A 12663-nucleotide genomic window follows, 5' to 3' on the forward strand; every position below is an offset into this window, starting at 1 on the left:
CCCTTTTATTACAATTATTATTACTGTTCCTGCCATTCCTATTGATGAATGAAAGAAACAGTGTTTCAGCTTCAGAGTGATAATTTAGACGAACTCATATTAATCAAAATTAACAAAACCCCGAACAGGTTGAATATTGCATTCTGCATTCAAAATAGTATAGCATTATGAAATCAAATGTTTTGACAAGTTCATTATTTATGTTCCAATTACAATTAGCCTCTTTCACCCCCCATTTAATCTTACTTTTGGTGTCCCTTTGTAAACTTAGGAACCCTATTCAATCACATATTGTATTAATAAAAACAACTCTTGCACTGGCAGAATAGTTTTGTTCCCAAAACTAAACAATGTTTCAAGAAACTCAAATGGATAAAGGTTAGAACTCTTTGGTTGTCTACGCTGTTGTGCTACAGGACAGCTATCTGCTTGGAAATGAATGAATAGTGTGTAGCTTTGATGTCTAACTTCTCCAGTTTTTGATGGGAAAACAATTTCTGGGAAATGTATGCTTCACAAAATGCCAGTAACCCAGCAGGCAGATACACAGAGATGCCTTTAATATAAATCATCAACTCTTTCATCTGACAGAGGCACATCCCCATTGAAATTAAATTGATCATTTTGGACACAGACTGAATACCAAGCATGTTGGTTTGGTAAGGCAGCTAATATGTTGCCAAGTAATACGAGAATGTGAACAAAATAATTATCAACGAGATTCAGCAAAATTGAATGCGTTGAATAGAATCGGAAAAATTCATGAAAGGAGTTGATTACATTGTCCTTTCAGAGAAAAACTCAGTAACTCTCTCTCTTCCATTCATTCATGTTTTGATTTGTTTTGTAAAGAATTTGTTTCACAGAGAACTTGCTATTTTTTGGAACTTGTCTTCCTGACTCAATCTTTATTTTTTGAAGTTTTACATAGATTATGAGCTTTATTTAAATAATGTCTTTCACAACTCAAACATTAATTTGACAGATATATCTACATTTTTTAACTAGCCCCAGCATTTGCAGAGGGGTAGTACTTATCAGAAAACAGTAGAGATTGGAGCCAATGTCATGCTTGAATAACCAACAAAAGTTTTAGAGAAATGTCCAAGCTCTGTCTACACTCTGAATACATCTAGATCATTTACCAGACTTTCAGACAGAAGTCAAAATGTATTTTCAGTTTTATCTTAATTCTTCCCTTTTTCAGACATATGCATAGTCTGTTTTGTGAGGACTGTTTTTAGCAAACTAGAAATCTGGGTTAAAGGATAGGAAGAAAGAGAGCAAGGTAATAAGATGGTCAAGATATTCTGGTGATGGTGTACAGCGGTTTGGAGAGCATCCTAACCATCAACATGACAGTCTGATACAGCAACTTGAATGTGAGGAGTAAAAACAAGCTGGCCACAATTGTCAGCCAGCAAAATCATCGGTCAGCCACAGGAACAGCTGGGCAACCTCTTCCATAGGGCAACCAAAAGGAAGGCACTGACTGTTGTTAGTGACCCGTCCCACCCTCTACACACCCTCAGTTCAAGAGGCTTCCCTTTCACATTCTGATGTTATATTGCAGAGAACAGATACGTCTGTCTTTCCCCTCAGCTTTGGGGAGCACCAGTCAAAACTCTGACATCTCCCCCCGTCCCGGCCCTGAAACTATTTCCCCCTGGCATCTCTATGTGATGTTGCAGTACTACTTAAGTAGTTTTTCGGGTTTCTGTACCTTACTATTTATATATTTTTTTTACTTTAACTTTTAACTTCCTAGAGAATATATATACTTTTTACTACCATACATTTTCTCTGACACCCAAAAGTACTCGTTACATTTCGAATGCTCAGGCAAGACAGCAATATGGTGCACCTATCAATATAACGGGTTGTCATCCCTACATGCCTCTGATCTGGCGGGTCACTAAACACAAATAATGCATTTGTAAAAAAGTAGAAGCACTAAAGTAGAAGCACTAAGCCTATAAATATTGATATTTTCAGAATGGAAGACTCCAGGGAAATAAATCAAACGTATAGCATTTAACTGCAGCTCCAGTCGTTCCACCAAACCCATCTTCATTTGTGTCAGGTTTTGTTGAAAAACTTTGGATAGTGCTAAAACAATGCCATCTTTATGCACGTTCGCTATTAGTCTTTGGGGTGGGGTTTTAAACCACGCTATAAAGTGCTCGGTTAAAGTGCTTAAAAGTGACTCAAATGACTATGACAAGAATGAACTGAGATTATAACTGTATTTTTCATTGGCCTGGGGGCCCCTCACAGGAGCCAGGGATGGAGCTGGATCTGCTCCATGGTTGGTCGGTCCGCTGCCTTAGTGCTCAGGCACCAGCGAATCAGCTGACGGCACTCTGGTGGAGAGGAAGTAACAACAGGTATATGATTAGACAGAGGATAACTCCACAATCATCTATTGTAGTATGAGGTTACATCATCTACCCCTTTATGGAAACCTCTTCCCCTACTTCATCCAACCCTCCTTCCCTCATCCCTCTATCTCTGACCGGGGGACAGTCCCTTGGTGAAGCGCACGCGGCCCTTGATGGTTTCTCGGATGGTGCTGAAGGGCAGGAAGCCACATATCAGGTTGTAGAGGGTGATGCCCACCGACCAGACAGTAGCTGGACCTGCCAGGTACTGTCTATGTAGGAACCACTCTGGAGGGGTGTACTCCAGGGTGCCTGAGAGGGGGCGGACAGACACAGGAAATGTATTATTCAGTAGCCTTTTTGAAAGCATACTGAGATAGTAGTCCGCATGCTGAAATCAACAATGGGGCTAAGTGGAGTTTCCGTCATATTGCTTCCACTCTCACTGAGCAATTCTTAGTGATCTGCTCTCTCAACCACCACATTCCCTCCCTTACACTCTCCAAGGTCTCTAACCTGCAAAGTCCTTGTAGGCCGTATTCTTCAGCAGGTCTCCACAGCCAAAGTCGAACAGCTTGACGTGCTGCGAGTCAGTCTGGATCAGCAGGTTCTCTGGCTTGACGTCCCGGTGCAGGACCCCTCGCTCGCTGCAGTGGTTCAGCGCCCTCAACAGCTGCACCATCACCTGGCGCGCTAAGCCCTCGCTCATGGTGCCTCCCCGGTCCTGGCAGAAGGCGATAAGGTCCTGGCAGGGCTCGGGGCGCTCCAGCACCATGATGTAGCGCGACGGTTGGTCAAACCACTCCAGCAGCTGCATGATGTAGGGACACTGTGGCGCCTCGTTCACCTGCTTCATCAATGCCACCTCCAGGGGCAGGGGCCCTTCTTGCCCAGGCTGTGTGTGCGCAAAGGAGGAGGGGGGGAGTGAACTGCTGTTAGCAATTGCAGTTAGGCTAGCATTAGTAGAGATAACTGATATAACCCCTACAGTGAAATCAACCAGTAGGCTAACACTCACAATGTCCAGCTCCTCCTCAGCTTGGGCCTTGGACACATACTTGATGGCTACCTGTGGGACAGGAATAGCAACAACAGTCTAAGTACAGCTGTTACATGTGAAAAATGTGTTATAACATTCTCAGTGCTTTCATGAGAATAATACAAAATGAACTCATACAGGAGACAGCTGAGGTTGGTCAGGTATGATGAAGGGCCTTCCAGAAGTAAATGACAAGGTGAAGATATATGAACGTTGTTTAAAGGAAAAGCAGTTACACCATCATAAAACGCCATTATGAAGGAATGTTGTCAGGCTTCTTAGCTGCACTGTGCAATTAAAGCAGACATTAGTTATAGTCCCTTATAAACTGGGTGGTTCCAGCCCTGAATGCTGATTGGTTGATAGCAGTGGTATAGGAGACCGTATACCATGGCTATGACAAACATTTTTTTATTTTTACTGCTCTAATTACTTTAGTAACCAATTTATAATAGCAATAAGACACCACGGGGGTTTGTGGTATATGGCCAATATACCACGGCTATTGGCTGTATCCAGGTACGACGCATCGCGGAGTGCCTAAGAACAACCCTTAGCTGTCGTATATTGGCCATATACCACACCCCCTCGTGCCTTATTGCTTAATTTTACATCAAATATACTGAATAAAAATATAAACGCAACATGTAAAGTGTTGGTCCCATGTTCCATGAGCTAAAATAAAAGATCCCAGAAATGTTGATTACACACAAAAACCTTATTTCTCTCAAATGTTGTGCACAAATGTGTTTACATCCCTGTTAGTGAGCGTTTCTTCTTTCCCAAGATAATCCATCCACATGACAGGTGTGACATATCAAGAAGCTGATTAAACAGCCTGATCATTACACAGGTGGTTCTTGAACTGGGGACAATAAAACTGCACTCTTAAATGTGCAGTTCTGACACACAACACAATGCCACAGATGTCAAAAGTTAGAGGGAGCGTGCAATAGGCATGTTGAGTGCAGGAATGTCCACCAGAGCCGTTGCCAGATAATTTAATGTTAATTCTCTAACATAAGCCTCCGACGTCGTTTTAGAGAATTTAGCAGTATGTCCAACCGGCCTCACAACCGCAGACCACGTGTAACCACACCAGCCCAGGACCTCCACATCCGGCTTCTTCACCTGTGGGATCATCTGAGACCAGCCACCTGGACAGCTGATGAGTATTTCTGTCTGTAATGAAGCCCTTATGTGGGGAAAACCGCATTCTGACTGGCTGGGCCTGGCTCCCAAGTGGGTAGGCCTATGCCCTCCCGGGCCCACCGGCTGCACCCCTGCCCAGTTACGTGAAATACATAGATCAGGGCCTAATGAATGTACTTCAATTGACTGATTTCTTCATATGAACTGTAACTCATTGAAATATTTGCCTGTTGCATTTATATATTTGTTCAGTATAATTACAGGCTTGTTCAATGACTGGGTCATTCTTCCTGATTTGCAAGGGAGCAGCGCAAGATCTCACTAAATGAAAAGAAAGTTGATATTTTCTATTGAAAAGGAAAGTTTAGTGAGGTTGGGTAACTCATTTCCTACACTGCCACTGTTAGGAAAGAAGAGAGGCTAAATCTGGAGGATAGATGGAGTGAAAGACAGAGAGGGGGGAGAGCAATTATATTGACTGACAGCCCACAGGGAAATAGAATGTACTGTAACAGGAGGACCTAGGTGAGAATAGGCCTGTCAATACAATGGTCCAAAGCATTTCTTACCGCAGAGCAGTCTCAAATGGTGAGTCACAGCCCAGTCCAATTTGGGTTATAGCTCAACACTGGGCCCTGGGTTTGTTCCTGTAACAGGTCACATTGACTTTGGCTGGCCATGTCACAGTACAAAAGAATGTGAACCACTGCAGGGGAATATTTAGTCTCCATTCTCTCACCAAGAAAATATCTCAGACTACCATTGCAACTGTATGAGAAGACCAGCCTCAGTTGAATCTTGCCCCCTGGTGGGCCAGGGAAGGTGAGTGTGTGCTAGATCCATGAAATTGGACAAGAGTTATGGGAGTTTAGGTGTAAGATGGAATCGAGAGGAGCCTCTTTGTTTTAAATACATTTGGCTGCTTAAATAAGGTACAGTAGCTTCATGCAAAAGCACTGCTTGATTTAGACTGAAATATGTGCCGGTACTCATTTTGGGTGCCGTTACTGTTTACATTTAGCTGCAGGAGCAACACAATACATTTGAGCTAATATTCTATAAAAGGAGTTTAAGCAGTAGAAAATGTGAGGAGCTGGTACTCAGCTCCAGTGAGCTCCTGCCCAAGTCAAGCACTGTGCAAAAGAAACTCAAATCAATAGTCCACTGCCATAGAGAGCCGACAATCAAAAGCTATAGCGTCGATGAGACAGAATGTCTCAAACGATAAGAATATAAGAATTTGCAAGGGCGTGAGGCTGTCTATGATGATTAGATCCCTTGAGTGTGTGAGAAGGAGGACTCTGCGAGTGCGTAAGATTGAGAATGTGAGAGTAGAAACATGTATAAGACTACCAGTCTGTTTCTGCTTTCAACAATATATCAGTTCTTTGTTGCTTTGCCAAACAAGCAGGACAACAACAAGTTGGCTGAGGCAGAAACAGACTGGGTAACCAGACTGGCTTAAGATTTTGTATGACACTAAAACAATATTAAATATCACACAGACAACATGTGTTTTCACAGGAAAGGGAAGAGTTGTGTGTTGTCTCACCGGCATGCCGTCAGATTTGCGGGTCCCTGCATAGACAGAGCCATAGCCCCCTTTCCCCAGCAACGTCCCCTTTACATACAGCTTTTCCAGCCGGGCTGAAATGAAACAAAGCTGTGAAAATGAATTCTCTCCTGATGGGACCGGAAATGATTTTTTTTATCTGTTTGGTGGTCACTTTTACCTTTGCGGTGGCGTTTAGTGGCTTTAGGGCGGGAAGTGGAGGGGTAGTCATCCTTTGCCCCCACCAGGCACAGTGGCCAGGGGCCTTGAGTCTGGTTCAGGGCTGGACCATGGCCTACAGGCTCCATCCAACCCCCCCTGCCTGGGGCCCAGGCCCTGGAGGTCAAAGCGTTGCATCTCTGGCTAACATTCCCTGTACGCCGGCACAGGACCTTGGGTGCAGGGGGAGCCGGCACAGCAAATAGCTCCTGGAAAGCCTTTGGCTCCTTGGACCCGTTACATTCTAAGTCGGGGGAAGCAGTTTTGGCGTTGTGGAACCCAGACCTTTTCCTCTTCCGCCTGCCGCCTCCATTCAGACCCCAACCCTGGTCAGAGCTGTTGGGGACTATAGGGAGAACAGAGAGGGGCAAACACTTAATGATAACATGCTTTTAAACAGATATTTAAATATTAGGTTAACTTTTTTGATAATAACAACAAGATCAATGTAGTTTGATTATAACATTTATTCTGTCATTTCCATCCCTTCTCCTTCCATATACCCATTTACAATATAGCCTAAATGTATTTATCTAGCCTACTTTACAAGACTAGGCACCCAGGCTACTTTTTTATTTTCGTTTACCTGGAGAGAGAACTTCCTGGGAGCTACGAGTAATCATGGTTGAATTCTACCCTCTTAAATCAGCCATGATTTTAGGTAGGCTGAAACGGATATCAAACCAGATATTTGCGTCTGACAGATTGTCACATGGCCTTAAAAAACACTATTGCTCTGACGTAATGTACATGGACAATTATGACGTGTCATGATGTAAAACAAAGAGTCGTGCGCGCCAGGTGTTTGTGCCTGTACATGGAAATCCAAAAGAGGGCGCAATTAGCTCTTTCAAAATCGCCTTAAATTGTTGCTTTTACCTAAGATTTCTGAGATGACCCATTCCTCCATTTCATGGGTTAGAAACGAAGAGAAAGGTTCAAAACCAAGATAAAAGCAGCCCTATCTTGCATTTTGTGACACCATATGCTAACAATATCACATGATTTAAAAAAAAAAAAAAAAAATGTCGAAATCTTCACACCCCTACAACTGTTTTTGAAATCTTGGTCCATGGAGAGTGGAGACCCACATACGGTGCAGGCTTTTGTTTTAACCCATACCAACCGATGAAACTATAGCTGATCAACAACAAAACCTTGACAAATTTAATCAGCTACAAAAAAGCCTAATATGACCTAACACTATACAGTCAAACTTTTCATCATCGCTAGGCCTACTTTATCTCACATTTTGGTAAAAAAAATAAAAATAAATGTAAATTCAGTGTTTTTGAGAAAAATGCCTATAAACGCTCTGAATCCACAACAAATAAGTTAGGTATGGATTTTGTTCCATTACCTGTCCATACCTTTTCCATCTGTCAATATCCATACCTTTTAAGCTCTGCATAAACACCCAATGTGAAAACATTTTAGAAAATTGGCCAAATATCAATTTGCACTTTGTTGGCAATGACACTCAGACTAGATTGAAAGAAAGCAGCGGAGAGATTAAAAACAGCCCTGTGTGTTTGTGTGTGTGTTTATGGACAAAGGCACCTGTGATTTGCTCCGTCCAAACGCAGTTCAAACAGTTTTCCACCTTCCAAACGATCTAAATATAAAGTGAGGAGGAGGTAAAACTGCTATGTTGTTCTTAGTAATAAGTGGTTATCATACACTATATATACACACAAAGTATGTGGAAACCCCTTCAAATTAGTGGATTTGGCTATTTCAGCCACACCCGTTGCTGACAGGTGTATAAAATAGAGCACACGGCCATGCAATCACCATAGACAAACATTGGCAGTAGAATGGCCTTACTGAAGAGCTGATGCCACCTTTCCAACAAGTCAGTTCGTCAAATTTCTGCCCTGCTAGAGCTGCTCCGGTCAACTGTAAGTGCTGTTATTGTGAAGTGGGAACGACTAGGAGCAACAACGGCTCAGCTGCGAAGTGGTAGGCCACACAAGCTCACAGAACGGGACCGCCGAGTGCTGAAGTGGGTACAAATCGTCTGTCCTCGGTTGTAACACTCACTACCGAGTTTCAAACTGCCTCTGGAAGCAACGTCAGCACAATAACTGTTAGTTGGGAGCTTCATGAAATGGGTTTCCATGGCCGAGCAGCCGCACCCAATGCATAGCGCCAACTGTAAAGTTTGGTGGATGAGGAATAATGTCTGGGGCTGTGTTTCTTAGTTCCAGTGAAGGGAAATGTTAACGCTACAGCATACAATGACATTCTACACGATTCTGTGCTTCCACCTTTGTGGCAACAGTTTGGGGAAGGCCCTTTCCTGTTTCAGCATGACAATGCCCCTGTGCCAAATGTCCAGTCTTTTCCAATGTGAAAGAGGTTGGTTAAGGCTAGATGGACAAGGCCACAGTTTTTGGAAGACACTCAGCCCTGGCTTGATATCAGACTCAGGGTTTTCCCCTAACTAAATGGATTTTCTACCGCCACGGGGCTTCTGGTTTGAACAGGAAAGCCACTTGAACCACTCGAGGGCCGGGTGGATGTCAACAGACAGATTTGCAAGAGGCACAAGGTCGTAATTTGCTATAAATGGAGAAAGTTATAGAAGACGTGCCTATATAATCTAATGAGACATTTCATTAATGAGTCAATTATTGGTTTGAATAGTTTTGCATATTTCCAGACAGCCTTTCCAACGGTAACACATTCATATACTACATTGCCAAGCAACTTACCAATGCACTTTTACCACAACAAACCATTATCATCTCCCTCTAAAACAGCTGGACTGCGGACAGGACTGCTAAGTCTGGCTGTTTACTTTAAAAAATATTCGGTGACACATTTCCCACCACAACCAAAACCACTTTGAGACCTCAGGTATAGTGTTCAATATTGCCTCTGCAGACTGTTCAATATTGCCTCGGACCGAATGCCCAAGGGAGGAGCAGGTGTGTGATTTCGTAACCAAATAATATCCTATCCTATGGGTGTCATTGAATACACATAATTAAACCTCCTCCAGTATGCCCACAACCAGTACGGAATGAAACAGGGAGGGACCTACCTGAATTTGTCCAATAGAAACTGTTTGGACTAATGATTACACCCCTGATGTTCTCCTCCGTTGATCATGAATCCTTTGACAATGAGATTGTGTATGGTGCAACCACGTCAGACTCCTTCAGTCTGAAGGGCCTGTAGAAGGCCTGGGCCCAGAACTTGGCCCAAACTCATTTGACATGTAGCAGATTCAGGAAGACAACAATGTATGTCCATTTCTCTTGTGCTTTTGTCAGAAATGTGTCCTTTAAACACACTGTACAAGGCCAATATACTGTATAGCCATTATACATAGGAGGCCAAAGCTTTGTTACGTTGGTGGCAGAAGTGGAATTGTGACCACGACAACCATCACTCCTGAAGTCCTATGAAGGACTAGTTAGTGAGTCAGTGTTGACATGCTTTTCAATAGGGGAGGGTTGTGTAACAACTCTGTAACCCCCCACCCAATGGATCCTGCTCCAGAGTCCCTACAGTACTATACTGTAGGTCAGGTCTCCATGTCCATGATGATACTGAGGGTGATTGTCGGTGGTGTGCTTCACACATCTTTGCACTCGTTAACAAGACATCCATTTAAGCAAATTTGATCTGTTTGATGGAGACAGAGCAACTCTTTGAGAGAGGAAGTTTAACTTTGAATTACATTGAATTTGATTTACTGTATTTCTATAGAAATTACAGTGCTCCAATTATCTGCAACAGCTTCACTCTTGCTGATCCTGGCTTTACAGTCATTTGCTTCATACTGAGGTGGACAGACATACATTATTTGCCAGTTACCTGTCAAGTCAGATCAGTGTGATGGACAGAAAACAGGGAATGAAATCTATGCAAGATGTTTGAAAACAGCAGAGGAATCATTTAAAATGTGTGGGGATGGTTGTACTGTTGCAGGTAAAGTACAACATTCTCTTGCCATTGTACCTCCTACTGTGTTCAGTTAGCTATGATTCATCATTGGGAAGCACTGCTGATTACACAATCATAGTCACTATTACTATTATCCTTATCTGTTTATTGATGGTCAATGCATTCTTTTACAAGTTCATTCCATTATATTTCTGTCAGTAAAGAACATCGTGAAGATCATAATTGCATAGCTGAAGCTTTTCTGACAGCTATGTGCCATCTTTTTGCTTTGTTCTCTAGGCCTCTGTCTTTTGAAATGTATCTGACATATTATTGAAGTGACTTTTGTGGGACCCCGACGGGTAACTTCCTCATGCATGTTCATGCATTTCCTATCACTAAAATAAACGAGGAAGTTGCCCGTTGGGGTCCCACACCAAAAGTCACTGTTATAGTACTGCATTTCCTTTAACAGCCATCACTATTCAAACAATGCACCTCTGTTTCCGATGCAGGGTAGTTCATCAGACCCCACCATGGAGACAAGGCAGGCTAACTGAGCACAGGTGTTTAGTTGTTACAACAGTAAGGTTATTAATACCTGTGGAGTGAAACAATGTGGCTTTGTAGAATGAAACATATACAGCTGCTTTTCAAAACAGCTTTCCACCTCCATCATTCATTTGAATCAGTTTCTCATACAAAGCCGTATGAATAAGGTACTCTCTGATAGAAAATGAAAATGAGCTTTAAATATAGCATTTTTTGTTGCACCCCTATGTCAAAAAGAAAGTAGAAAAGGAGAACGCCAGGAGAAGGCATTCCAACCTCCCCCAGTTCAAAACCGCTGCAATAGAGGATGTATAGCATGTGGCATAAACTGTCTAACACACCAGCCTTCTGCGGTAATGTCAATTTCTATTCTCAATAGGAACACTGTCCCTAGTAGAAGACTGACAGTAGGCTACATGCGTCCAGTTTAAGCGTCTGCCAGTAGAAAGTGCCCTGCAGCTTTTGAAGTTAAAGCATCAGGACCAGCAATCGCGCCCATCTGTAAGAGCAGTCACACAAGCAGTTCTCACTTTTACACCGAACACCCCACTCAACGGTTGTCTGTGCATTTATATTGTTCACAAAGTGGTCTAGCTTCCCCGCTGATCACACCCCCCAACCTGACCAAGTACATCTTGCTTTCTTAGTAGGGTGTTAAACTGTCACATCTCACTGGCAGCTAGCTTAATTGATAGCGCTCTCCTCTTCCTCCACCCAGTCTTTGGTTGCCGACCTGCCAGTCTTTAGAGGCAGGATGGACATCAGTCCTGAAGGCTCCCAGTCTGATTGTCCGCCGTTTCTTCAGCTTGATGTCGTAGGTTTTAAGAAATCAATACTGCTTTTCTGAAGATGTTGTACACAATGCTGGGGCTGAATCCCCCCAGCTTGGACTATTAGGTTTAGTTTGGTTCCAGTCAATATCCTTGGCATCATTTGAGGAAGAAAAATCTTAAGATGTATAACTACCACAACTTTATACTGGCCAGATAAAGGAGACAATCTATAACACCATCTGCAACATTATCACAAAAATCTCAAGTATCAACGTACAAATGGTAAACCTTCCTAGTTTCTCAATGGGATTTCAAAAAAATGATTTGCTGTGAAGTCTCAGTAAAAACTCAATAGCACTTAAACTTACCCAGACAGAGGTCAAAGTTACAACGGGTCATAATCACAGCCAGGCTGCAGGCCTCTGCGGTTACTATGGGAACTGTACAGTGGAGATTAGCCAGGGGCTGTAGTGAGCGGGTGATGGGCTGGATGGTGTATCAGAGGGCCTTGGGCTGGATGGTGCATCAGAGGGCCTTGGGCTGGATGGTGCATCAGAGGGCCTTGGGCTGGATGGTGCATCAGAGGGCCTTGGGCTGGATGGTGCATCAGAGGGCCTTGGGCTGGATGGTGCATCAGAGGGCCTTGGGCTGGATGGTGCATCAGAGGGCCTTGGGCTGGATGGTGCATCAGAGGGCCTTGGGCTGGATGGTGCATCAGAGGGCCTTGGGCTGGATGGTGCATCAGAGGGCCTTGGGCTGGATGGTGCATCAGAGGGCCTTGGGCTGGATGGTGCATCAGAGGGACTTGGGCTGGATGGTGCATCAGAGGGACTTGGGCTGGATGGTGCATCAGAGGGACTTGGGCTGGATGGTGCATCAGAGGGACTTGGGCTGGATGGTGCATCAGAGGGACTTGGGCTGGATGGTGCATCAGAGGGACTTGGGCTGGATGGTGCATCAGAGGGACTTGGGCTGGATGGTGCATCAGAGGGACTTGGGCTGGATGGTGCATCAGAGGGACTTGGGCTGGATGGTGCATCAGAGGGACTTGGGCTGGATGGTGCATCAGAGGGACTTGGGCTGGATGGTGCATCAGAG

The 12663-nt window shown here is 43.8% G+C and overlaps 1 protein-coding gene across 1 annotated transcript; it reads right to left on the reverse strand.

Moving 5' to 3' along the window:
- Positions 1-986: 986 nt before the first annotated feature.
- LOC106605381 (serine/threonine-protein kinase pim-3) lies at positions 987-7722 on the reverse strand. Its single transcript, XM_082974933.1, has 7 exons — positions 7714-7722; positions 6306-6732; positions 6125-6219; positions 3400-3450; positions 2898-3276; positions 2517-2693; positions 987-2363 (listed from the first exon to the last, which is right to left on the reverse strand). The coding sequence occupies exons 1-7, from the start codon at positions 7720-7722 to the stop codon at positions 2272-2274; spliced, it is 1230 nt and encodes a 409-aa protein (XP_082831059.1). The 3' UTR covers positions 987-2271.
- Positions 7723-12663: the final 4941 nt, after the last annotated feature.

Source organism: Salmo salar, chromosome 05 (genome assembly GCF_965601325.2).
Source record: "Salmo salar chromosome 05, fSalSal1, whole genome shotgun sequence".
Taxonomy (NCBI): domain Eukaryota; kingdom Metazoa; phylum Chordata; class Actinopteri; order Salmoniformes; family Salmonidae; genus Salmo; species Salmo salar.